The following is a 26,261-nucleotide window of genomic DNA, read 5'->3' as shown; positions in this document are numbered from 1 at the left end:
CAGGTGTGTGCCACCATGCCTGGCTAATTTTTTTTTTGTATTTTCAGTAGAGACGGGGTTTCACTGTGTTAGCCAGGATGGTCTCAATCTCCTGACCTCGTGATCCACCTGCCTCAGCCTCCCAAAGTGCTGGGATTATAGGCGTGAGCCACCGCACCTGGCCAAAACTTTCCCTCTTCTATGGCCTACACACACTCACCTCACCAGACATTTCCCAGCAAACTTTATTTCAGAATTATGCTAATATCATACAGTAATCGTTGATTGAAGTTGAAACTATGGGAAGTATATAAAGTTTTAATAACCTTCTCATGAATTTTCATTAGTGTTACTCTTCCTTATTTATTCCACTTACAGTATTCCATGGTTTACATCAGCTTTAATTACGTGATGATATTTCCTCTGCTGGAGGTCCTGTAGTCAACAAGATAGGCAGACAAAATTTATATCAACAGAACATTTGGGTTTTCAAGGCTTTGATTGAGTGCTCCCTCCTTCTTGGAGCCTCTTCTTTTCATTCTCTCACACGTCTGAAATTTGTAATTCTTTATCTACACCTTTCTTGAGCCACACTGATATTTGTCTATGATGACTGTAGCTTTGTCTCATCCACTCTAAACTGTAAAACATGCTGTGGGCCGAGACTGGGATTCACTTATTTGTGTTTCTCAGTACCGCCCACAGTACCCAGCACACACAATAGATGATTGATCGCAGTTGTGTCAATCAGATAGGATTAAATTAAATGGATAATTGAGACTGTGGCCTATAAAACTGAAAGCTTTAAAAATTCAGAGATGAGGCAAGTGGGGTGTGGAGTAAGATTTAATGTTTTGGGGGAGATGCTTAATGAACATTGGCCTTTCTTGAAATTATATAAAATGAAATGATAAAGAGGCTATGGAAGAACATTACGGATAAGAGCAAAGATCTAGGGGAAAGAATAAACTTGAAGAGGGGAAGGTAAGGACTGCATTTAAAGGGTCTATTTGGAGGACAACATGTCAGGCATAACAAGTGGGCGGCGAGATGAACCAGTTTGGGAAAAATACGTTTTAGTCCAATTAAACATGATGTAATGACCTGATACCAAGTGAAACTGTCGTATGCGCAACAGAAAACCTAGAAACTGAGCTGAGATGAGAGGGAGATGTGGGAGTCATCAGCATAGAGGAGCTAGTTCTACATGAACAGGGACGTAGAAGGAGAAAGACAGAGGGCTGAGAATATAGGTGTTTCCTTCATTTGGGACAAAAAGGGGAAGACAGCTAACAAGACAACAGAGAAGAGGTAATTAGAGATATTACAAGAAGACCCAGAGTGTGCAGGGTTATGGAAATCAATGAAGGTGTATTTTAAGGGAGGAGTAGGTATATATAATAGCAAGGCAGGAGCAGCAGACAGGTTGAGAGGAGAGAATCACTGCTCTTTGAACAGTTTCTGTAGAAGCAGTTTCTGTAGTTTCTTCAGGCAGTTTAGGAAAAAGGGAAGCAGAACATTCTATTCTGATGAGGGTGAGAGCTGGAGATAGCAGTGAAGTCTGGGGAGGCTTTGCAAAATTGCCAAGGGCCCTGCAGTCAAGGCAAGGCAAGCATGGGTATTCAAGGCCAGGTTTCCTGCATGGCCTACCCTGGGTGGGAGTCTCCCAGAAGGACGTCCTTCCCTGTCTACATCAGTGTTTCTGGTGAAGCATAAAGGCTTGGCTCAGTCATTTACTTCATTTTATTCTCCTAATGAAGGGGTATTTTTACGAAACAGCCATGATGAGTAATTTACAATGCATGAATATGAATGAGAAACATTTATTATGCCAGAGAAATGAAGTTTATTGGGAAGTAAATGAAGTCTCCTCCCTGCATTCCAGAGAATGCCAAAGAAGAAAGGAAAACAGGAAATGCAGTAGTACGTTCAGGAAACACCCTAAAGTAGTAACTGGAGCTCAGATTACAGGGAGCTGAGCATCTTTAGAAACAAAGAAGCTCGACCCTCAACAGGAAGGAGTTGTCCAGACATTGGAAGTTGATGATATGTGTCTTTGCTTGGGTTGGGTAAGCTTTTCAGCATTCTAGAAATAACATAGAGGCAAGATGAGGTTTCTTGATGTCAGCTGAGCTCCAGAGAAGTCAGGACTTGAGGATCCTTCCTGTGGTTGATCTAAATGGCTTTGTACATGTCTTCAAAGAGGATACAAGCTTTTCAATTACAGCAACCCTTTTGAGAGGTGCCACAGGGTCCACAGAAGTTGCCACTAGCATTGGTGGTGGCGCATGGGTTGCAGGGGAGCCTAGGAGGACAAGGAGGTTTAGAATGGCTTTAGGAGGAGGTTTTAATGCACATAATACCTTGGGCTTAATGACACAACCTATGAATTCTCAGTGGCTGGAGTTTGTTGGAATCAAGTTCTTTTTGCTTTGTTTTGTTTTTGAGACAGGGTCTTACTCTGCTGCCTAGGCTGGAGTGCAGTGGTGCGATCTTGGCTCACTGCAAGTGGGAGCCAAGGCTCACTATGCCTCCCAGGTTCAAGCAATTCTCCTGCCTCAGCCTCCCAAGTAGTTAGGATCACAGGCATGCGTCACCATGCCTGGCTAATTTTTTGTGTTTTTGGTAGGGATGGGGTTTCACCATGTTGGCCAGGCTGGTCTTGAACTCCTGACCTCAAGCAATCCACCCACCTCAACCTCCCAAAGTGGATTATAGGCATGAGCCATTGCACCCAGCCAGAATCAAGTTCTGATTACTACCAAATGCTTCTCTCTCTCCCAGAATGCCATGTGCAGAGGTGGAAAAATTGTGCTTTTCAAAAATATTATCTCATACTCTTGAGGTCTCCTGGAACTTAATGTGCCTTGCACAAATGTTATTCCTATGACTGGCCAGCTCCTACCACCACTCCTCCATTGTTAGCCCCCTGAGGCAGGGGGGGGCTTACCTTTGGCCTCCCTTTGCTTAGCTATCACAGATCACTGGACACACGCTACACAGTTAATGTGTGTTGCCTGACTAGTTGAAAACATGGCCACCATTTGTGTGCCTACAATATCCCACTGTACACATTCTTCCCAGACATTCTTTGCCCCATACTCACTTGCAGTCCTCGCTCTCCAGGAGGCTCCGGTATGTGTTGATCTCACACTCCAGCCGGGCACGCACGTCCAGCAGCACCTGGTACTCCTGGTTCTGCCGCTCCAGGTCACAGCGGATCTCTGCCAGCTGGGACTCCACGTTGGTGATCAGTCTCTGCACCTGGGACAGCTGGGCGCTGTAGCGGGCCTCGCTCTCCGTCAGTGTGTTTTCCAGAGAGTCTCGCTGTGGTGGGGAAGATCAGGAATGTCAGAGAGCTGCTCCGTCAAAGGGTTTCTTCACAGGATTCCAAGGAAGTCACAAGCTCCAAGAGCTAAGGAGAGTGTGTGGCCCCAAGCACATCCCTGGGACTCTGCCTCCCAACTTCCCATCGCTCACCAGCAGGTCTGAACAATACACACCAGGTTGTGCTGGGCCTGTAGCTCTATCTCCAGGGCGTTGACCGTGCGTCTCAGCTCGATGATCTCCGCCTGGCAGGACTGCAGCTGCTCTGAGCTGGATACCACCTGCTTGTTCAGCTCCTCGGTCTGAAACACGCAATTGGGAAAGGATCAGACCCTGTGTCCAGGGCCCTGGGGCACCTCAGATCCTGAGTGGCCACGTGCTTAGATGCCCACCTGCGTGGCGAACCATTGCTCCACTTCCCTGCGGTTGGTTTCCACCAGAGCCTCATACTGACTCCTGGTCTCGTTCAGGACCTGGTTCAGGTCCACAGCGGGGGCAGCGTCCACCTCCACGTTGAGGCGGTCTCCAAGCTGGGAGCGCAGGGTGTTAACCTCCTGATGGAGAAAAGGGAAACAATGAACCTATAGCAATGGATCTGCCATTTTCCTGCTCCAGGAAAATGAGCACAATACTGCCCAAAAAGTACTAAAAGGAATATTCTGATCATTCCCAAAGAGTGACACACACATTTTATAGCAGTAAACTCCTACAGAGATCACATCAATTGTTGTCCCATAGAAGATCTGCCATCTTCCTGCTCTGGGAAAATGAGCTTGATGCTGCCCAAAAAGCACTAAAAGGGGCCGGGTGCGGTGGCTCAAGCCTGTAATCCCAGCACTTTGGAAGGCAGAGGCAAGTGGATCACGAGGTCAGGAGATCGAAACCATCCTAGCCAACATGGTGAAACCCGTCTCTACTAAAAATACAAAAATTAGCTGGGCGTGGTGGCACATGCCTGTAATCCCAGCTACTCGGGAGGCTGAACCCAGGTGAATCACTTGAACCAGGGAGTCAGATGTTACAGTGAGCCTAGATCACGCCACTGCACTCCAGCCTGGTGACAGAGTACGACTCCATCAAAAAAAAAAAAAAAAGCACTAAAAGGAAGACTCTGATAATTCCCAAAGAGTGACACACACATTTTATAGCAATAAACTCCAACAGGGATCACATCAATTGTTGTCCCATAGAAACTGAAACAACCTCACACCTTCTACAAGACTAAGTCTAAACTCCTTGGCATATGCAAGTCCTTCCTCGCTTCCCATCACATCTTCACTGTCATCACACCCTTGGAGGTACTGCATGCCCAGCCGTACCCAGATACACCCTGCCCTGCCACTTCTGTGTCTTTGTTCAACCTCTTCCCTCAGACTGAAACACCCAAGTACTGAAATCCTCCTCTTTGCATCTGAGAAGAGTTCCCTATCTCCTCTTGGGCAGCCTGGATTATTTCTAGAGCATACTGCTTTTACATCTCATATGGTACTTGTTTCACTCTGTCTTGTTTATATCACTGTGTTTATATGACTATCTTTCTATACCAGACTGTGAGCTCTTTTAAGAAAAGGGCCATGTCTTATTTCTTTTTTGTCCCTCCATCTCCACCACCAAATTCAAGACCTACCAGTGATCAGCAGAGAGCAGGGCTCAATGAATGATGTCCCTCCTCAGTAATTCCAACAGTTGCCTAACCCTCACCCAGCCACTGGAGAATGAGCAGCTCACTCCACTCCTTGATATGGATGTAGCACCATCACTCTCTGAGAATACCTTGAGTTCCTTAGAGAAGGGTCCCAGACCAGGGATCCAGACAGTAATCATCTCCTGATTCCCAGTGCTAGTAGCTTAGCTCTGAGGCCTGCTCTTGTGAATTTGTTTCATACCTCCTCATGGTTCTTCTTCAAGCAGATCAGCTCCTCCCTCAGGGACTCCACCTGGGACTCCAGGTCAGACTTGCAGAGGGTCAGCTCATCCAGGATCCTGCGTATGCTGTTGATGTCCGACTCCACCAGCCGCCTCAGGGACTGCTCCGTCTGGTACCTGCATGCGTCGAAGTGGGAGGATAAGTCAGGAAAGAAAACCACCTTCCCCTCTCATGTGTTGTTTGGGTAGAATTGGCCTGAATCTTCTTGAACTTACACAATTTTCTGCCTCTTCTCTTCCATATGCTTCAGTCAAGCTGTCCATGGATAGGCTGAAGAGGTTCCCTGACTCACCCTAACACCACGAGGAGCCCACAGGCATGCATGAGATGAAGTGTCTCACTGTGCTCTCAGTTTTGTTAGCTAATATACCACCAAATCAATTCCCAAAGAACAATTCATTTCAATCTCTGAATTTTGTGGTTTAAGAAACACTTCCAAAAAGACCAGTATAGACCAAAGAGCAGGCAGCACGTGAGTCTAGTTCTCTATTTGAAACTGATTTTACATAACCAGCCCTAGGAGGAGAAATAGGAAGAAATGGCTTTCTCCTCTCTTCCAGGCAATAGTAGGTCCCTAGGGCCATGAAAGAACCATAGGGACCTTGAAGTTCAACATACTTGCTTCTGAAGTCGTCAGAGGCCAGCTTGGCATTGTCAATGTTCACCACCAGCCTGGCATTCTCAGCCTTGGCACACAGAATCTGAAAAGAAATTTCTCTCATGAGGTACACTTGAACTTGAGAATGTCTTACTGTTCAAAGAGAGCCAGCTGCTGCTGGCCTCCAACATGGCCGACCCCCTCACCTTCTGCTGGAGCTCCTCAATGGTCTTGAAGTAGGACTGGTAGCTGGGGCACAGCAAGGGCTCCTGCTGCTGGGACCGCTCCTGGATGAGTTTCTCCAGCTCCGCGTTGTCCCGCTCCAGCTGATGCACCTTCTCCAGGTAGCTGGCCAGGCGGTCGTTCAGGAACTGCATGGTCTCCTTCTCGCTGCCATTGAAGGAGCCCTCACAGAACCAGTTGCAGTTGCTCACATTGGCAGGGATGTTGCAGGCCCCGGGCAGGGTGCAGCCATGGCAGCTGGGGGGCACGCAGGGCCGGGAGGAGCAGCTGGTGCGGCAGCCCAGGCTGGGCAGGCAACAACTGTAAGACATGGTGCTGGAACAGGTAATGGAAAAGCAGGTAAGCTGCTGGAGGTGGATGTGGGCAGGTTTGAGTCTCTCCTTCCTCTGTGGTCCTTTTATACCATTAATGGTGGGTGGGGGCTTGGCATACAGCATAGTTTCCTTTCCTAATGCTTCAGCTAATTTTTCTCCAAAATATGCTAGTTAGATGCTTCTAAAGAGTCCCCCTCAAACCATAAAATTATTCCATTCAGCTTATGTCACACCAGGCTCTTCCTGGGTGCTAGTGGTTGGTGAAATCAGAGTTTCATCAGATGGCTTCATGGGAGATAGAATCATCACAGCCCCAAAAGGCTGTCTGCATTACTCAGACGGGAGGACACCCAGGGACATGGGGTGGAGTTGTTTGGGAATCAGGGATTCCTCACCCAGGAGGTTCTGCCCCTGTTCTTTCTCCCCAGAGAGAGAGCTCTGAGAGAGAGCTTTGAGAGTTACTCTTCCTGGTAACTCTTTCCTCCCACATTCATCCATGTTTCAGCATTCAATTTGTTTTTATAGCAGAAACTCAACCTGTATTCGCTGAAAGGATCCTGAGCCTTACTATTGGTTGAGGTTTAGGGAACTTGCCAACACATGGAGAGACTGAAAACAATGGCATGTTCATGGTTGAGAAATGAGAAAAGTAAAATGGAAACCAATGGAATGGATGGGAATATACCTAAAAGGCGGCATCTGCAAACGGCAGTCCACACGTCAAGTTTACCCTGCTGAATTTTTGTAAATAAAGGTTTTGTTTGTTTATTTTTGTTTGTTTGTTTTCTGTTTTTTTGAGACAGAGTCTTGCTCTGTTGCCCAGGCTGGAGTGCAGTGGCACGATCTCCACCTCCTGGGCAGCTCAGCCTCCCAAGTAGCTGGGATTACAGGCACCCGCCACCACGTCCAGCTAATTTTTGTATTTTTAGTAGAAATGGGGTTTCACCATGTTGGCCAGGCTGGTCTTGAACTCCTGACCTCGTGATCCGCCCGCCTCGGCCTCCCAAAGTGCTGGGATTACAGGCGTGAGCCACCTCACCCAGCAGTAAATAAAGTTTTAATGGAACACAGCCATGCCCATTTGTTTAGCTATTGTATATGGCTGCTTTTGTGCTACAGTGGCAGAGTTGTGTAGTTGTGACAGAGACTATAGGGTCCACAAAGCCCTAAAATTAAAAAATTTGCCAACTTGTACTAAAGCAACAGCCTCTCTAAAGATGAGCAAGAGTAGAAATATCTAGAAGAAAAAATATGCTGGAAACAGTCTGGAGCAGTGAGGGTTCAGATGGCAGCACTGAAGCATGAATATGAAGCATAATACCGCAGACTCACCAAGAAATGAAAATTGGAACAAGGTGCTCAGAGGTATCTTTGTACCCATGGTGGCTTTTTCTCAAATTCTCTGGAAATTTCTACCATCTTATTTCTAGACTTGCTCCTCTTCCTAGAGTATTAACTCTCCTAGAGGTATGACTATGCCAGCCTGAGATGCTTCCAGGACAAGCCACAGTGCCCATGAGAATGCAGATTTTCTCTGTTGTCCCTACAAGTAGACACTGTCTCTGATAAGTGTGCTTCTATCACCTCTGGGATCCAGTTACCCTTTGACTCTTGCATAACCTAGGGAGCCTCTCTATTGCCCAATAATCACTCTTCACAGAATAGCCTTCCCTACCTCACTTCTTTTCCCTGTCACTCTACCTTTCCTTTGTTCTGCATAGAAACAAAGTCATGTTTCAGAAAGAAGTCCCAAAAGATTATTTGTAGAACACAATACAAATCATTTAAAGAAGGATGCATCTGAATTTCAAAGGCAGCATGGGAGGAGCAGAAAAGCACATCTTTGATTTTATTTATTTGAGTGTTTCCTCTTTTTTTCTTAGTCTGTCTAGAGGTTTGTAAATTTTCTGTATCTTTCAAAAAAACTGTTTCATTTATTTTTTGCTATTGTTTTTCTAGTCTCTTTATTTATTTCTGCTCTAAGTTTTATCATAAGTATCATAATAAAACTTAGAGCAAAAAGTGTTATTATAGCCTTCCTGCTGCTAACTTTGGGCTTAGTTTGTTCTTTATCTTTTTTAATTTTTTAATTTTTGTAGGTACATAGTAGGCATGTGTGTATGTTTAGATATGTTTAGATATATACATATATAAAACTTTCCTCTTAGTACTGTTTTTGCTGCATCCCATACATTTTGATATGTTGCGTTCCCATTTTCATTTGTCTCAAGATATTTTCTAATTTCCTTTTTGATTTCTTCTTTGACCCACTGATTATTTAAATGTGTTTTTTAATTTCTACATATTTGTGTATCTTTCAGTTTTTTTCCTATTTCCATTCTAGTTTTCTAGTTTCATTCCATTGTGGTAGGAAAAGATACTTAGTATGATTTCAATCCTCTTAAATTCATTAAGACTTGTTTTGTGACCCAACATGTGATCTATCCTGGAGAATGTTCCGTGTGCACTGGAGAAGATGTATTCTGCTACCATTGGATAGAACATTTTATTTGTTAGGCCCATTTGTTCTATAGTATTGCTCAAGTCTGTTATTTCCCTGTTGATTTTCTATCTGAATGTTCTATTCATTATCAAAAGTGAGTTACTGAATTCTTCTATTATTGCATTGTCTATTTCTCCCTTTGGTTCTGTCAATGTTTGTTTTATATATATTAGATGCTCTGATGTTGGGTTCATATTGTGTGTAATTGTTATATCTTCCCAGTGAATTTTTTCATTATTATATAATGTTCTTCTTTGCCTTTTGTGACAGTTTTTGACTTAAAGACTATTTTGTCTGATATATAAGTACAGCCATCTTGCTGTCTTTTGGTTACCATTTGTACGGAATATTTTTTTCCCATTCCTTCACTTTCAGCCTACACGTTGTCTTTAAATCTAAAGTCAGTCTCTTCTAGATAGTATGTAGATAGAACTTGTTGGTTTTATAAAAATCCATTCAGCTGCTCCATGTCTTTTGATTGGAGAGTTTAATTCATTTACATTTCAATAAATTATTGATAGGGAAAGACCTAATATTGCCATTTTGTTCATTCTTTTGTCTTTCTCAGAGTTCTTTTGTTTCTCTTTTCCTATCTTGCTGTCTTCTTTTGTGTTTCATGGATTTTTGTATTGATATGTTTTTATGCTTTTTTCTTTTGTGTATCTTCTATAGGTATTTTTTGTGATCATCATAGGGCTTCTATGAAACAACTTATAACTGTCTATTCTTAGCTGATAACTTTCACTGCATACAAAAACTACTCTTTTGCTTCTCCCACACACATCTTTTATGTATTGATGTCATTATTTACATCTTGTTATATTGTGTATGCATTAACCTATTTTTATAGTTATAGTTATTTTTAATACTTTTATCTTTTAAATTTTATAGTAGAGGGCCAAGTGTGGTGGCTCACGCCTATAATCCCAGCATTTTCGGAGGCTGAGGAGGGCAGATCACCTGAGGTCAGGAGTTCGAGACCAGCCTGGCCAACATGGAAAAACCCTGTCTGTACTAAAAATATAAATATTAGCTGGGCGTGGTGGCAGACACCTATAATCCCAGCTACTCAGGAGGCTGAGGCAGGAGAATTGCTTGAACCCAGGAGATGGAGGTCGCAGTGAGCCGAGATCACACCACTGCATACCAGCCTGGGTGACAAGAGTGAAACTCTGTCTCAAAAAAATAAATAAATAAATAAATAAATTTTATAGTAGAATTAAAAGAGTGATTTACCTACCACCATTATAGTATTACAGTATTCTATATTTATCAATATATTTACATTTACCAGCAAGTTTTATACTTTCACATCATTTATATTACTGTTTAACATCCTTTTGTTCCAACTTAAAGAACTTCCTTTAACATTTTTTGTAAGGCAAGTCCAGTAATGATGAACTACCTCAGCTTTTGCTTATCTATAAAAGTCTATCTCTCCTTCACTTTTGAAGGATAATTGTGCTGGGAATGATATTCTTGGTTGGCAGTTTGTTTGTTGGTTGGTTGGTTTGTTTTCAGCACTTTAAATATATTATCCCATGTCCTTCTGGCCTGCAAAGTTTCTGCTAAGAAATGTATTAACTGCCTTATGGAGGTTCCCTTGTACATGATGTCACTTTTCTCTTCTGCTTTCAAAATTCCTTCTTTGTCTTTGACTTCTGACAATTCAATTATAATGTGTATCACTTTGATTTCTTTGAGCATCTAATTTGGGATACACTGGGCTTCCTGGATCTGGATGTCAATGTTCTTTCTCAGGTTTCAGGAGTTTTGAGCCATTATTTATTTTAATAAGTTTTCTAAACTTTCTCTCACTCTTCTCCTTCTGGATCTTCCTAATGTGAATGTTGGTCTGCTTGATGATGTCCCATACATCTCTTAAGCTTTCTTTACTCTTTTTTATTCTTTTTTCTTTTTGTTCCTCTGGATAATTTCCAATGGCCTGACTTTGAGTTCACTGATCCTATCTTCTGCTTGATTTAGTGTGCTATTGAATCCCTCTATTGAATTTTTCAATTCAGTTATTGTATTTTTCAGCAGCATGATTTCTGTTTGGTACTTTTTGTATTTTCTGCCTTTTTGTTGAAAATTCTCGCTTTGTGTATTGTTCTTCTGGCCTTGCAGAGCATCTTTAATTATGGTTATTTTTTCTTTTGTTTTGTTTTGTTTTGTTGAGACAGAGTCTCGCTGTGTTGCCCAGGATGGAGTGCAGTGGCATGATTTCTGCTCACTGCAACCTCCACCTCCTGGGTTCAAGCATTTCTCATGCCTCAGCCTCCTGAGTAGCTGGGATTACAGTTGCGCACCACTGCACCCAGCCAATTTTTATATTTTTAGTAGAGATGGGGTTTTGCCCTGTTGGCCAGGCTGGTCTCAAACTCCTGACCTCAAGTGATCTACCCACCTCAGCCTCCCAAAGTGCTGGGATTACAAGCATGAGCCATTATGCCCAGCCTATGATTATATGGTTATTTTGAATTCTCTATTTTGAATATATGGTTATTTCAAATTCTCTTTCAGGTAAATTGTATATCTCTTTCATTGGGGTCAAACTTCAGGAGATTTATCTTCTACCTTTGTTTAGGACATATTTCCCTGTTTCTTCATTATCCTTGGATCTTTGTGCTGGTGTCTGTGCATTAGACAAAACAGCCACCTCTCCCAATCTTCATGGACTGGCCTTGTACTGGAGAAGACCTTCTCCAACAGCCCAGCCAGAGATACTGGGGACCTCTCAAATTTTTGTGCTAGTCCAAACCACCATCTTTGCAGCCTCCAGGCATCTTGAGTATGGCTAGTTTCCAACGGCACTCTGGCACAGGTGAGACAGAAGCTCATCCCTGATACTGTCCACAGAAAAGTCAGAATATTGGACACAGGTCTAACTCTTTCTCTCTCCAGGGAGAGCCTGGGACCCAGGGTTTTTCACTGGCTTGCTCTGAACTTGGCCGGGGAGAGGGCTGTGGTGAATATTCATGTGCTAGTTCAAATTGCCCTCTTTGTTCTCGATGGCTTCTGGATGTCTGGAGTATGCTGGATTCCATCTGCATTCTAAGACAGGCAAGACAGAAGCTAGTGCATTGGCAGCCCTCAGAAAAATCTGAATGTTGGATGTATGGTCCAGTTCTTTCCTTCTCTCCCTGCAAAGAAGCTGGGAGCTTGGGATTTCCTCCTAACCATATGACACTATGCTGAGAAAGCAGGGATTATTGTAATAAAGTATCTTAAAATCTTTCTACCAACTTTGATTTGGCTGGTTTTACACTCATCCAGGGTGCAAGAGCCTCTCAAATTATTACTAAATTTCTCACAAATAAAATTTATCTGAGTATTATTATTGAATCAGTGTGTCCATGAGGGTGAGGAGGGTCCAGGGCTGCTTATTCCCTCATCTTGCTGATGTCACTCTCCAAAAAACACAAATTTGAAATTAAATGACCTGGATTTACATCCTTACCTATGATATGAGCTCAGAGAAGTTCTTTCCCTTTTTTGAGTCTTGTTTATCTCATCTCTTGAATTGAAATAATAATGCTGCCTACCTCATAGGTTTTTTTTGGTTTTTTTTTTTTGTTTTTTTTGCAAAAGGTAAGGTATTGTGTGTGAACATGTTTGAGGGAGGGAGTGATGATGTTTATTTCCATAAACTTCATTGTTCCTATTGTTGACCCAGGTGGCTCAGATGAATAATTTTGTGAAAATTCTTCTTTGTTAAGCAGACAAATTGCCCATTGCCCATCCCAACCCAGTCATGCTCAAACTTCACGCACTTACCTTGTAAGTACTAGGGGCACAGAACTCTACTCATAAATTAACCATCAAAATGCAAATGTTAGGCCGGGCGCGGTGGCTCACGCTTGTAATCCCAGCACTTTGGGAGGCCGAGGCGGGCGGATCACGAGGTCAGGAGATCGAGACCACGTTGAAACCCCGTCTCTACTAAAAAAAAAAAAACACAAAAAAAATTAGCCGGGCGTGGTGGCGGGCGCCTGTAGTCCCAGCTACTCGGAGAGGCTGAGGCAGGAGAATGGCGTGAACCCGGGAGGCGGAGCTTGCAGTGAGCAGAGATTGCGCCACTGCACTCCAGCCTGGGCGACAGAGCGAGACTCCGTCTCAAAAAAAAAAAAAAACAAACAAAATGCAAATGTTAACATTAACTTAGTGGCTGAAATAGGAAGTTGGCAGATAACCATCACCTCTATCTTCTCTGCTAAGTTCCTGATCTTGTGGGTTTGGTTATCTTATTTGGGGTAGTTCTTGAGGAGGACAAGTTCTCCACATGAAATTGTAATATCACCAAAGCCTCTTTTCTGGTACTGGGATTGAAATGTGCTCTAGTTATCCTCTTGGAATCTTCCAGCCTTATAGCTCTGTGCAAGCATTTGTAATAATGATAATAATGGCAGTGTTGTTGTTGATGATGATTCTGCCATTTCATCAAGGCTTATTAGATGCCAAACAAGGCACTAAGCACTTGGGTACATTTCTCATTTGATTCTCCCAACAACTGTATAAGGTTGGCCTATTATTCCCATGTTACAGATAAAGAAACAAACTAGGAAAGGCTCCAAATTTGCCCTAGATACAGGCAATAAATGGTGGAGCAGGGATTTGAACAATTCATGTCTATGACTCCTGATCATGAACACCTAAACACAGTACGAAACCTTTATATTTGGCACAGAAGTTTCTCTGGTTTGTGAGGGAAATATTCATTGCTTCCCATTGACCCTTACTGCGTAGTTTTTCCTTCTGGTCCCCTCCAGGGCCCAGTTCCCCACCCCTTCATACTCCGTCATTCCTCCAAAGGCCTCTCTGCCCAAGCCTTCGGGCACCCAGCTAATCTCTATGGTACCTTCCCGAACTAAGGCCAAGTCTTACTCATTTACTTTTCTCCACAGGGAAATAATCGTCCTTTTGCATAATTGATCCAAACTGCAAACTAGATTGTCTTTTCTGAACATCTAAGCAAATGAAAATGCATAATCACATGACCTAAGTGATTTAGAACTTGGAAGAAAGACTACCCTTCTAACCATGAGTTTTAACCCTCTAAAAGTTCATCTCAGAAGTAAATTCAGTTTCCTAGAATCAAAGAATTCTAAAGCTAGAAGGACCTGAATTTATGGAGGAGAAAACTAGTGCCCAGACAGTAAGGTAGTAAGGAAATGAATATCAATCAATCACTTTCTAGTCAGATAGTCTACTAGGTACCTTTGAATATAGTATTTCATCCTCAACCCAGAACCTGAGTGTTCAGGTTCCATTTTCATCACCATGTAGCAGAGATGAAGAACCTGAAATGTTGGGAGGAAATTTAACTCATTCAAAATGACACAAGTAAGCAGGCTCCAGTCGGCCTGACCCATCATATTTATTGTGAGTTAGAGAGACGAGACACTGACCTAGGCCAGACTGTGACAAAACATAACAGCTGGGAGAAAATGCAGAAGAGAGATCATGGATTCCAATACTAGCTATGAGCACACAGACAAGACACACCTAGGCTTCAGCACATCACTTTACTCCTCAGCAAACTGGGAGTTTAAAAAGTAACAAATCCCATCTGGGCGCAGTGGCTCACGCCTGTAATCCCAGCACTTTGGAAGGCTGAGGCAGGCAGATCAGGAGGTCAATAGATGGACGCCATCCTGGCCAACATGGTGAAACCCTGTCTCTACTAAAATACAAAAAATTAGCTGGGCATGGTGGTGGGCACCTGTAGTCCCAGCTACCTGGGAAGCTGAGGCAAGAGAATTGCTTGAACCTGGGAGGCAGAGGTTGCAGTGAGTTGAGATCGAGCCACTGCACTCCAGCCTGGTGACAGAGCAAGACTCCATCTCGAAAAAAAAAAAAAAAAAAAAAGTAACAAATCCCACAAGCTTATCATGGCATGGCCTGGCTCCTGGAAGTAACAGGATGTGCTTATATAGAGGAAAATGCTGAGCGCTCCTGGACAGCCTGCTGTTCTTCCTGCAGATGCTGGCAGCAGCCTCAGGCCTCAAAAAACTCAAATGATGGCTTTAACTCCAGATGTAAGGATGGAAAAAAAAGTGCCTTAGCTCTATCCCATAGTAAACATAAAATTTGCAGGGAAACATAAAAGAAAAGAAACAGCAAAAATATCCAGGAGATAAGCATAGGGAAAAGTCAAAGGTCAGAGAGTGGTATATCCTGCTGGCTAAGAGTTTAGACCAAGACAGCTCAGGAGGCAATAAAACAGGTCACCAAAGAGCATCAGACATGCCAAATAGCCCAAACAGACAACTGAAAAAGCAGCTGCCCTCCCACCCATCACAAGAGGAGCCTAGGGCCAAAAAGTATCAAATATGCTGAGCAGACCATACACTTCTGGTGCACAGCTGGGTTTAAAGAAGAAAGAATTTATGGTGTGAAAGACAATAGGACAATGTGCAAATCCTGCTGTTGAACTTAATTCCAAAAAGAAAAAGAAAATGATGATACTTTTTTACCCTTAAGAAGCTTAGCTATACCAGCAATAATAAAAATTATCAATAATCCTAATAAAAATATGTGGTCTACAAAGTGTTTCCATAAACAATTTTCCATGCTTCCTTTGGCAAGTTTATAAAGTAAGTAGAGAAGACATGGTTATCTCCACTCTACCTTTGGGGCAACTAAAGCTAGGAGAAGCCACATGTCTTATCCAAAGACACAGAGCTATTAAGGTTGTAAATGTCAGAACTAGAATCCAGGTTCTGGTAAATGAGTCTCAACCTAGCTCATTGGAGGCTCATCACCTGCAGAGCTTCTAAAACTCCCAGTGACCAGGCTGAATCCCAGATCAATTAAATCAGACTCCCTGAGGGCAGACTCAAGCCTCAAAAAATTGTTTAAGTTCCCTGGGTGATTTCAAACACAGCCAAGGTTGAGAACCACTGTCCTGCCGTGTGTCTGATGATGATGACAGAGCACCTGGAAATAATTTGAAAGCCACATGGAAATGTTTAAGGGGAGATGTAGCTACAATGATTGAGATTTTTATGGTTTAAAAAACATGGCGGAATTTACAGATCCTATAAATTTTGCCTCCAGCCAGAATTTTCCTTTATTCCAGGATGCCGTCTCTAGTCAAAGCATGTTTAGAAATTTCTGTTTTGTTAATGTCTGTATCTTTTTAATATCCAGTTTGCTAATAGCAAACCTTTGTCCTTTGAGGATAGATTTGACTTTTTTGAAGCTGTTCAAAGAGAAACCTTGTGAGTGACGTAGACAATCAATTTGGATCATTTTTAAAACCACCTCCATAGGATTGTGACTCATAATTGAATCTAAAGGCAGTTCCTGAAGAGACTTGCCAAAAATTAGTGGGAATCTGTGTATAGGGTTCAACAATGTGGATGTACTTAACGTCCCTGAATTGTGCATTAAAAATGGCTAAAATGGTAAATTTTATGTTGTACATATTTTACCACAATAAAAATAAAATCAGAGGGCTGGCAGGGTTGTGTTTCTCTTTAAAGGATCCAGAGGAGAATCCTTGCTTTTTCCAAGGTCTAAAGATGACCTGCATTCTTTGGCTCATGACCCACTTCCTCCATCTTCAAATCCTGCAAGAACAAGGCAGGTTCTTCTCACATCACATCATTCTGACCTATGTCCAGAGTTTCATCTCCTTCTCACTCTTCTGCCTCCCTCTTCCACTTTTAAAAACCCTGAGTCCACTTGATAATCCGAGATAATCTCGCTATCACGAAGTCAGCTGATTAGCAACTTTAATTCCATCTGCGACTTCGATTTCCTTTTTTATGTAATCTAACATATTCCCAGATTCCGGGAATTAGAACATGAATATTTTGATGAGGGATGGAGGGGACAATTATTCTGTCTACCACAGGAGCTATTAGCAGTACTTTTGTATTATTGTAAAATAATATACATAAGCAAGATGTGGAATAAAGAAACAAGCAACATGAGAGAGAGCCTCTGGACTGAGCTTGACCTTGGGTTTGGAGGAAATCACAGACACAGGGTGAATCATAGTAGAGACAGAGTTCCAGGTCAGAGGCTTCTCACAAGCCAAGCAGCAAAGCACAAATCCAAATCCGATCTGGAAGTTGAGTTTTAAAAAGAAGAATCAAGGGAGAAATTATGGTGGAGATAATCATTGCTTTATGAAAACAAACAAACAACAACAACAACAACAAAATATATATATATATATATATATATATATATAAAATTCCGATTCACTTGATCATTTTAGGACACAGGACTAAGTTTCACCCAAGTGGAGTCTGATACCTGCTGGGAAAGCCTGGTGTGGTGGGAAAAGTCAGAGACCTCTGATCCCTTCAGATCAAAATGGCCCTCTATTGTTTCGGGAGGTCTATGCTTAAACACTTCCATGGGTTTTCATGAGAGTCAAAGAAAGATGCCCTTTCTTGGTAAACACCAATGCCATCAGGCACCAGCATTGTCCCTTTTGGTACTTAGAGTTCCTTCTAGCACCCACCAGCTGTTCACAGTGCCAGGGGACTGGGCCTTGTAATAGCACTACTTGGAGACTAGTTTTATCCCTTTTAACAAATTGTCAATAAGTTGCGGTCAGGAACTGTATCTTTCTTCATATGTCCCTCCCCATCCCACCACCCAGCGTCTGCACAGAGTAGGTTTTCAACAGGTACTGGTTGGATTGAATTGAGAAAGGCCAAAGGATCAAATAAAGAGTTGATGGGGTCTCTAAGACCTGGAGTCAAGGAGAGAAGAGAGAAGCTGGAAGCCCAGGCTGATAATGATCGACCCACACAAGGGAAAGGAGGAATTCCTGGGTATAGCAGGGCAGGTCAGAGGGTCTCTTTGCTGGGAAATGCCTGGATCACCAATAACCCAGAATAATACAGCCCTGAACCCAAAACTCCTGCTGAAAGAACATGAGTTTTTCAGAGCTTCTTTCCAGCCCGCAGCTCCTGCCTCCTCCATTCAGATTTGGATACCAGCAGCTCTGGGAGATGTCCGAGTTAAAAGGGAAATCCAAGAATAGCTAAGAGAAGATAGGGACTGCCGCACTAAGCACCTCCACACTCCTTCCCACAGGCCTGCCTGCCTCGCTCCTGGGTCCAAGGCACCAGATTCACCATCTGCCCCCGAGGCATGAAACTGCTGTGGTATCCAAGAGTCAGGCCATTATACGGCCTGTCTTTCAAGTGGCTTTTTATAGCGTACTCAGGTGATGAGCACGTTGAAACAAATGAATACAAATGAAAAAGGCATCTGCTTTGCCAAGGAAATGATATTTATTAGGAGGTTAAAAGGGAGGGCCACTGGCACATCAGAGAGTTCTCTGGGTGAGCATAGGAAGGAACAGACCCCCAGGAAGGAAAGGGTGAGCAGGACAGTCTGGAGTAGTTGGGGAGGCTGCAGGCTTTGGGTGAGTTTCTTGGCTGCCTTACTGGGGCCACTCCAGCCATGCAAATGATGTTTTCAGGCCCCTTTTGTTGAACCAGAGCCAGGTCGCAGCTCTGGAGTCCTGGGCCCTGCATCCTTGCTCCTCCGGCATTCCCTAGGTTCTAGCGCACGAAGGAATTGCAGGGTCCACAGCGGGGGCGTGGGATACAGGGTGTGCAGGGGGCAGGAGGGACGCAAGGGGTACAGGGATTGGAGACACAAGGTCCGATGGGCTTGCTGCACGCGTTGGTCGTGGCACAGGGATTGCTGGGCAGACTGGAGACAAAAGAATTATGTGGAAAGGTGAGTTAAGGGAAATTTTAAAATCATATGCCAGAGATATCCCCAAGGGTAAGAATGCCTCTCAGGACTTGGCCTGGCCTAGAACAGAAAAGGCACAGGTTCCCCTGCTACAAAGATAACTCAAATTGTTAATGGTCTCCCTGCCATAGAGCACCAAGGTAGACAGAAACGCTGAAACTCTGATGTCTACTCTCAAATCCATTCATGCCAAACTGATGACATGGGGTGAGTCATTTACCTTCTCCAAGCCCCAGTTTACTTTCCTATAGAATGGAGGGAATACTGATCCAGCCCACTTGGTTGTAATTAGAAGATCAAATCAGGTAGCCTATGGGAATGTACCCACTAGACAATACGGTATTGTAAAAAGTAAGGCATTGATCACGTATCATGCAGTCATGCATATTATCATAGTAGAATGCAAAGACTTGGCAGTGCAATTTCAGTTTGTACATCAAACAACTCTTGCTACCAAACCATTTATGTTTTAAATGATGGCCATATTATGTTGTCTGAGTTCTGTTTGAGCATGTCTAGTGTGAAGGCATAATTTCCTTTCCAAGGTATGCAATCTTTGCATGGTGTCTAACTATGACCGTCACATGTGCATCACTTCATCAAACACATCTGCCCATGTACTCACTTGCAGTCCTCACTCTCCAGCAGGCTCCTGTAAGTGTTGATCTCACACTCCAGCCGGGCACGCACATCCAGCAGCACCTGGTACTCCTGGTTCTGCCGCTCCAGGTCACTGCGGATCTCTGCCAGCTGGGACTCCACGTTGGTGATCAGTCTCTGCACCTGGGACAGCTGGGAGCTGTAGCGGGCCTCGCTCTCCGTCAGCGTGTTTTCCAGAGAGTCTCGCTGTGGTGGGGAAGATCCGAAATGTCAGAGAGCTGCTCCGTCAAAGGGTTTCTTCATAGGATTCCAAGGAAGTCACAAGCTCCAAGAGCTAAGGAGAGTGTGTGGCCCCAAGCACATCCCCAGGACTCTGCCTCCCAACTTCCCATCGCTCACCAGCAGGTCTGAACAATACACACCAGGTTGTGCTGGGCCTGTAGCTCTATCTCCAGGGCATTGACCGTGCGTCTCAGCTCGATGATCTCTGCCTGATAGGACTGCAGCTGCTCCGAGCTGGATACCACCTGCTTGTTCAGCTCCTCGGTCTGAAACGCCCAAGGGGAGAAAGGATCAGACCCTGCCTCTGGGGCCCTAGGATAGGCCTTGGGTCCTGAATGGCCTCGTGCTTAGATGCCCACCTGTGTGGTGAACCATTGCTCCACTTCCCTGCGGTTAGTTTCCACCAGGGCCTCATACTGACTCCTGGTCTCGTTCAGCACCCGGTTCAGGTCCACAGTGGGAGCAGCATCCACCTCCACATTGAGGCGGTCTCCAAGTTGGCAGCGCAGGGTGTTGACCTCCTATGGATGCGGAAAGTACAAGAGTTACTATGCTCAGCAAAGAATGGACTCTAAGGAATGGCATTGCTTGTTGAAACCCTGTTAGTCTATTTTCTCAGAAAAGAAACTTAGAGTGGAGCAGTTTGTGACAGCTCAAGGCACTCCATGTGGCATAGCCCCCTCCCCACCATCTGCTGTGCCATAGCACTTGGCTTCAGAAAAAAATCCCAAAAGTTTGCTTGGATGCCACTGAAGGATGAACTCATTGATGTTCAACTTTCTCAGTTTACAGTTGGCTGTGAGGACCTCAGAATGCAAAAAAAAAATAGGCTGTGCAATTTCAGACCATAAATCAAAAAACTCTTGCTGTCAAGTAAGAGGTAAGAGCATGTCATGGCCCCTCCCGAGAGAGAAGAAGCAGCTCACAAACACTCTTCACTAATACTTTGAAAGAGTAGAGACTCACATTTATAAGGTTTGATATTTTTTCTTGGCCTTTGCCAAAAAAAAAAAAAAAAGACTTTGCAAAGCAATAACACTGCAGTGTTAGGACTCATTCTACAACTGTTGATCAATTTCAAGCACATGGAGCTGCTCTGAGCAACTCAAATAATATGCTAGTTTAAAATGAAAGATGTTTCCTGTCTGGGAACATGAACAGGTATTATCTCTCTCCAATTTTTCTCTTGCTGTGATGTTTTTAAAGGAAACCCTCAGACTTGTACTCATACTCTGCATTCTGCTGCCCCAAATCACTAAAGCTACCCTGAGCCAGAGGCTGAGACAGGTTTGTGCATTTCTCATTTCTAGTCTCACCTGCTCGTGGTTGCTCTTGAGGCAGAGCAGCTCCTCCTTCAGGGACTCCACCTGGGCCTCCAGGTCAGACTTGCACAGGGTCAGTTCATCCAGGATCCTGCGCAGACCGTTGATGTCCGACTCCACCAGCTGCCGCAGGGACAGCTCGGTCTGGTACCTGCACAAGGACAGGGTCAGAGTACTACCTGGTAGATCTTCAAGACTCACAGGAATGATTTTTGATAACCTCATGTGCCTTATCTTTCCACTTTCTGTAATGAATAGGCCCAGGAGACAGAGGTTTCTGAGGGTTCCATCAATACCCAATATTCATCCCAAAACAAACAGATTGATGTGAGTCCTCATCTATTTTTGTATTTCTTTGCTTGGTTCTCCCCAGTCCTCTGCAGAATCCTTCACAACAGGTGGGTAGATCTGCTTTCAGTACAGCCATGGTAATCCCTTTTCTTTGAAGATTAAACAGAAGAAATGGACACTAGTGCAAATTCCGAACAACTCACTTGGTTCTGAAATCATCCGCAGCCAGCTTGGCGTTGTCGATCTGCACCACAAGCCTGGCATTCTCAGACTTGGTACACAGGATCTGGGGAGTGAGAGGTGGCTTAGTGAGGACTGAAAATAAACATGAAATCATCAACTTTTTAAAAATGACTTAAGCCATTTTGAAATAAAAGAGGAAGCAAGAATTATGACAGCACAGAAGCAAGAAATATCCTTCTCTATCACAGACAGAATCACAGCAAACTCTCTTGCTTGGAGATGACAGCAATGCTGCTCACCTTCTGCTGGAGCTCCTCAATGGTCTTGAAGTAGGACTGGTAGCTGGGGCACAGCAAGGGCTCCTGCTGCTGGGACCGCTCCCGGATGAGGTTCTCCAGCTCCGCGTTTTCCCGCTCCAGCTGACGCACCTTCTCCAGGTAGCTGGCCAGGCGGTCGTTCAGAAACTGCATAGTCTCCTTCTCGCTGCCATTGAAGGAGCCCTCACAGAACCAGTTGCAGTTGCTCACATTGGCAGGGATGTTGCAGGCCCCGGGCAGGGTGCAGCCGTGGCAGCTGGGGGGCACGCAGGGCCGGGAGGAGCAGCTGGTGCGGCAGCTCAGGCTGGGCAGGCAGAAGTTGTAGGGCATGGTGCAGGGAGGGAGGGAGTGAGTGCCTGGCTAAAGACAGAGTCTAAATTCTCCAAGCCACAGAGCTGTGGATGTCCTTCCTCTAGGGAGCATTTATATCCCACTGCAGAGGGTGTGGACACAGTTTGTAATGTCTTTTTTCTTTTTATTTCTTCACTTCTTTTCAAACGCCCTTTCCTTCAGTCTGTTATTTGCCTTCCTCTGAAGAGTCCCTTCTCCCATAAAATTCTTTACTTGGGCTTCTTGCTAAGTCAGGACTCCTCCGCAGACAGTCCACCCATGAAATCAGAGTTCTGTGGTAGGCCTTCAAAGAGGATACACAGTCCAGCCCAAATATCTGCCCTCATTAATTGAGGTGCTCATCCATCCAATGACATTCTTTTGTGTCACATAATCCTGCAGGCTGATAAACATACTTATGTCCTAGTCCACCTGCCATTTCTAGGGAGAAACACGGATCGGTTCGAGGAAGAAGTTGCATTAAGATGCCACAGTGGACTGTCTTTCCCTCTGCATTTAGAGAAGAATCTTCAAATGATGGAGCATTCCATGCTTTGGAAGCCTTGAGGTGGATGACTAGAATCAATGGAGGACGTGACTGAAAAGATTAGACAGCAATTTGTGTTTTATGGGTCCGCATAATACTTCCCCCCCACCCCCGCATATTACTTAAGAAAATTGTAGGGGAGAGAATGTTAAAGGTAGAGGCTTTGATAACTAGTTTTAGAATAGAGAAGTTTCTGGGGTAAAAGATCGTTTTGAAAGAAGGCTGAAAAGTGCAAACTGAGAGAGCCATAAAAAACGCTTTTAAGGCTGGGCACAATGGCTCACACCTGTAATCTCAATACTTTGGGAGGCCAAGGGGGTGGATCACGAGGTCTAGAGATAGAGACCATCCTGGCCAACATAGTAAAACCCATCTCTACTAAAAATACAAAAAAATTAGCTGGGCATGGTGGCACCCACCTGTAGTCCCAGCTACTCGGGAGGCTGAGGCAGGAGAATCACTTGAACCCGAGAGGTGAAGGTTGCAGTGAGCCGAGATGGTGCCACAGCACTCCAGCCTGGAGACAGAGCAAGACTCCATCTCAAAAAAAAAAAAAACCCATTGAAATGATCTAGGAAAGATATTTAGGGGCAGAGAGAAAGGAATAAGGAGGTCTTTGTCAAACATTTCCTAAGGTTATCCATAGTATCCGAACATAGTAGATGGATATGTTAGGAAAGTCAGGAGATAGCCCAAAGGGGCCTCCACGGCATGAAATCACTTGTAATTGATCTTTAAACTTCGTATGAATTGACCCTATATTCCATAATGTATCCATGTTAGCTTTAATGTTTATATATATATATATACACATATATATATATACATATATATATATATGTATATATATATATATATATATTTTTTGAGACGGAGTCTCACTCTGTCACCCAGGCTGGAGTGCAGTGGCGCGATCTCGGCTCACTGCAAGCTCCGCCTCCTGGATTCACACTATGAATTGACCCTGTATTCCATAATATATCCTTGTTAACTTTAATGTTTTTATTTATATATATATGTATACATATATATATATACGTATATATATATACATATATATATACACATATATATATACATATATATATACATATATTTTTTTTTTTGAGATGGAGTCTCGCTCTGTCGCCCAGGCTGGAGTGCAGTGGCACGATCTCGGCTCACTGCAAGCTCCGCCTCCCGGATTCACACTATGAATTGACCCTATATTCCATAATATATCCTTGTTAACTTTAATGTTTTTATTTTTATATATATATATATATATATTTTTTTTTTTTTTTTTGAGATGGAGTCTCACTCTGTCACCCAGGCTGGAGTGCAGTGGCGCAATCTCGGCTCACTGCAAGTTCCACCTCCCGGATTCACGCCATTCTCCTGCCTCAGCCTCCCGAGTAGCTGGGACTACAGGTGCCCACCACCACACCCAGCTAATTTTTTGTATTTTTAGTAGAGATGGGGTTTCACTGTGTTACCAAGGATGGTCTCACTCTCCTGACCTCGTGATCTGCCCACCTCGGCCTCCCAAAGTGCTGGGATTACAGGCGTGAGCCACCGCGCCCAGCCGGCTTTAATGTTTTTTAAAAGCCCCTTTTAAATTTCCAGTTAAACTTTCAAATACTTTGCCCAATTCTCTAAGAGAAACGGATATGACAGGAACATGTACCATATTCTGTCCTGGGCTTCCCATCTCCAGCCCGACTGGAGATGCCACCTGCTTTAGGAACCAAAGGTCTAAAGGTACCAAAGGAGATCTCTGTGGTTGTGTAATTAAATCCAAGGACCTGGGCACTGGGAAAGAAAATGCTGAGTACGGCATGAGCAAGAGGGTTTTGAAAGGCAAGCTAGAGTCATTCGGGGTTGCTTTGGGAGGTGAAGGAAGGCACTAGAAGATCTGAGGAAGAGGTAGCCAAAGTTCTGAATATATAAAAGTTGCATAATTATAGGCACCATCAGGTACCACCTGCATCTCAGGAGGCAGCACCTCCATCTCCACTGTGGCTTTGGCTGCCAGCCAGAGCTGCCGTTTTATTGACAACTTATTGGAGTGCTTCTCCCATTGAGCTTTCATGATGGTACTCATGTCGCACTCTGCTTGAGTCTCAGATAAAAGGTCCTTCATCTACACTCCCCAAGACCATTATCACTGCTTATTATAATGCTATTCAGATGAAAAGCCCTACAGCACTACAAAGAAGATCTAGACTTATAATAAAATCAATACTTCTTTGTTTCCTTGCAAGACAATTAAAGGGGGAGAAATAGGCAGGTCTACAGGCTGTTACCCCGAGACTCTCCAGAGGAAGGACGCAAGGCTAGGTGGCAGCTGTCTGTGGGGAGCTTCTGTCTCATTTCATCTGGGCTTGGGATGAATGGAAAGGCTCGTGCATCTGATTGATGAGCACTAGCTTGTAGATGACAGCGCAGGCCTTCTGCTTCCTAACTCTTGTCAGCCTGCTCCAAGCACTGGCTTTCCAGCAAGCAGCTATTTCCTCAGCCCTTTCTTCTTCCCCAGCCAGGGAGGCTTTAACCTAAGCCCAAACTAAATGCCAGCAGTATTCCCCAAGCTCTTGGGTCCTATCTACTGATTTTATAGCATAGCCTCATGGAGACTGTAGTCAAAGAAGAGTGTTTAGGCTCTAAGTATGAGAAGATTCAAGGATTGGATTGACAAGAAAGCAAACATAGAATTTTTGTACAATGCAGAGGATCAGAGAAATGGAAAGAGATGGAGACAAGGAGAGATAACAAGAAAAAGAAGAGACAGGGAAGAAAGTTGGGAGGAATCCTCAGAATCATGCAGCAAATCAGACAAAGTTAGCCCAGCTTCCAAGGGGCTAACCTGGAAAATGCAAAGCTGAGAAGAAGCCAAGACAAAATAAGCCAATAGACTGAGGAGTGGCCCACCGTGCTGAGTGTCCCACAAGGCATAAATGGAGTTGACTCATAAAAGATCTGCGGACACGGGACTACAGCTTCTGAGGCCTCTGAAAGAAGTGACATTGTTCCAAGTTGTCCAGACCAAAGCATCACCTCTGTGATCCAGCTTGAGATTTGTTTGTGGCTGAGAAATATACTGCCATCTACACACAGGCAGTGTAAAGTCTAAAAGGAGTGACACTGCCTGTTCCTGAAGGAATAAGGAGTGGGAAGAGAAGAAAGGAGAAATGCAGCAGGGAGAGTCAGTCCTGCACTGGCTGCAGGTCATGGCCAGTCAGCAGCCACACAGAAGATGTAGGAGAGAACAAGCAACCCCTGTTATCTTCTGGTTACTCCTAGATATTCCTTTTTCTCCCTGCTGGTTGCCCTGCAGAATGTGAAATGGCACAAGAATTCAGGATGGGGACCACAGACAGACTAGCTGGTGAGTAAACACAATGCTGCCATCTCTTGTGAATCTAGCCTCTTTCTTGCAGTGTTTTCAAGATCTCAGTGGGCTTGAGTGAATTTGCTCCTTGAATTAGTGGGGAAATGGGACCCCAGGGTTATAAGGTCCCCATGACCTCACACAGGCGAGGGGTAGAATTCATGTATTCTCTTGGTTTCCTAGTTGGAATATTTGCAAATTTTTTTCATTCAAGGAGAAATTGAGCAGTCAATGGACTATCAAACCCATATTCATTATCTAGTTCAATTTAATTCAGAAAACATTTATTAGATAGCTTCTCTATGCTGAGCATATGACTAAACTAAAATAGAAGAAGCATAGTTCTGGTGAAAAAAAATGTCTTTTTATGAACAATTCAGGCCAAGATGGGTCCCCAAT

General features: G+C 44.0%; 2 protein-coding genes across 4 annotated transcripts; both read right to left on the bottom strand.

Moving 5' to 3' along the window:
* Nucleotides 1-1,805: 1,805 nt before the first annotated feature.
* KRT34 (keratin 34) lies at nucleotides 1,806-6,536 on the bottom strand. The gene is made up of 7 exons (XM_003279420.4): nucleotides 6,038-6,536; nucleotides 5,852-5,934; nucleotides 5,193-5,349; nucleotides 3,699-3,860; nucleotides 3,483-3,608; nucleotides 3,086-3,306; nucleotides 1,806-2,284 (listed from the first exon to the last, which is right to left on the bottom strand). Exons 1-7 carry the CDS (start codon nucleotides 6,509-6,511, stop codon nucleotides 2,197-2,199), a joined length of 1,311 nt encoding a protein of 436 aa, XP_003279468.2. The 5' UTR covers nucleotides 6,512-6,536; the 3' UTR covers nucleotides 1,806-2,196.
* An 11,596-nt stretch (nucleotides 6,537-18,132) lies between these two features.
* KRT31 (keratin 31) lies at nucleotides 18,133-22,017 on the bottom strand. Of its 3 annotated transcripts, none has more exons than XM_003279421.3 (7): nucleotides 21,601-22,017; nucleotides 21,322-21,404; nucleotides 20,822-20,978; nucleotides 19,865-20,026; nucleotides 19,646-19,771; nucleotides 19,249-19,469; nucleotides 18,133-18,578 (listed from the first exon to the last, which is right to left on the bottom strand). In XM_003279421.3, exons 1-7 carry the CDS (start codon nucleotides 21,946-21,948, stop codon nucleotides 18,425-18,427), a joined length of 1,251 nt encoding a protein of 416 aa, XP_003279469.1. In that variant the 5' UTR covers nucleotides 21,949-22,017; the 3' UTR covers nucleotides 18,133-18,424. The 3 variants fall into 3 exon arrangements, with proteins under 3 accessions (XP_003279469.1, XP_012359174.1, XP_030664059.1); XM_012503720.2 differs by having other exon boundaries at nucleotides 18,425-18,578; nucleotides 19,249-19,465; nucleotides 19,642-19,771; nucleotides 21,601-21,948; XM_030808199.1 differs by having other exon boundaries at nucleotides 18,425-18,578; nucleotides 19,208-19,469; nucleotides 21,601-21,948.
* Nucleotides 22,018-26,261: the final 4,244 nt, after the last annotated feature.

This window comes from Nomascus leucogenys, unplaced genomic scaffold (assembly GCF_006542625.1).
Source record: "Nomascus leucogenys isolate Asia unplaced genomic scaffold, Asia_NLE_v1 Super-Scaffold_285, whole genome shotgun sequence".
Classification (NCBI taxonomy): Eukaryota; Metazoa; Chordata; class Mammalia; order Primates; family Hylobatidae; genus Nomascus; species Nomascus leucogenys.
This window is presented reverse-complemented; position numbering and strand designations above follow the sequence as displayed.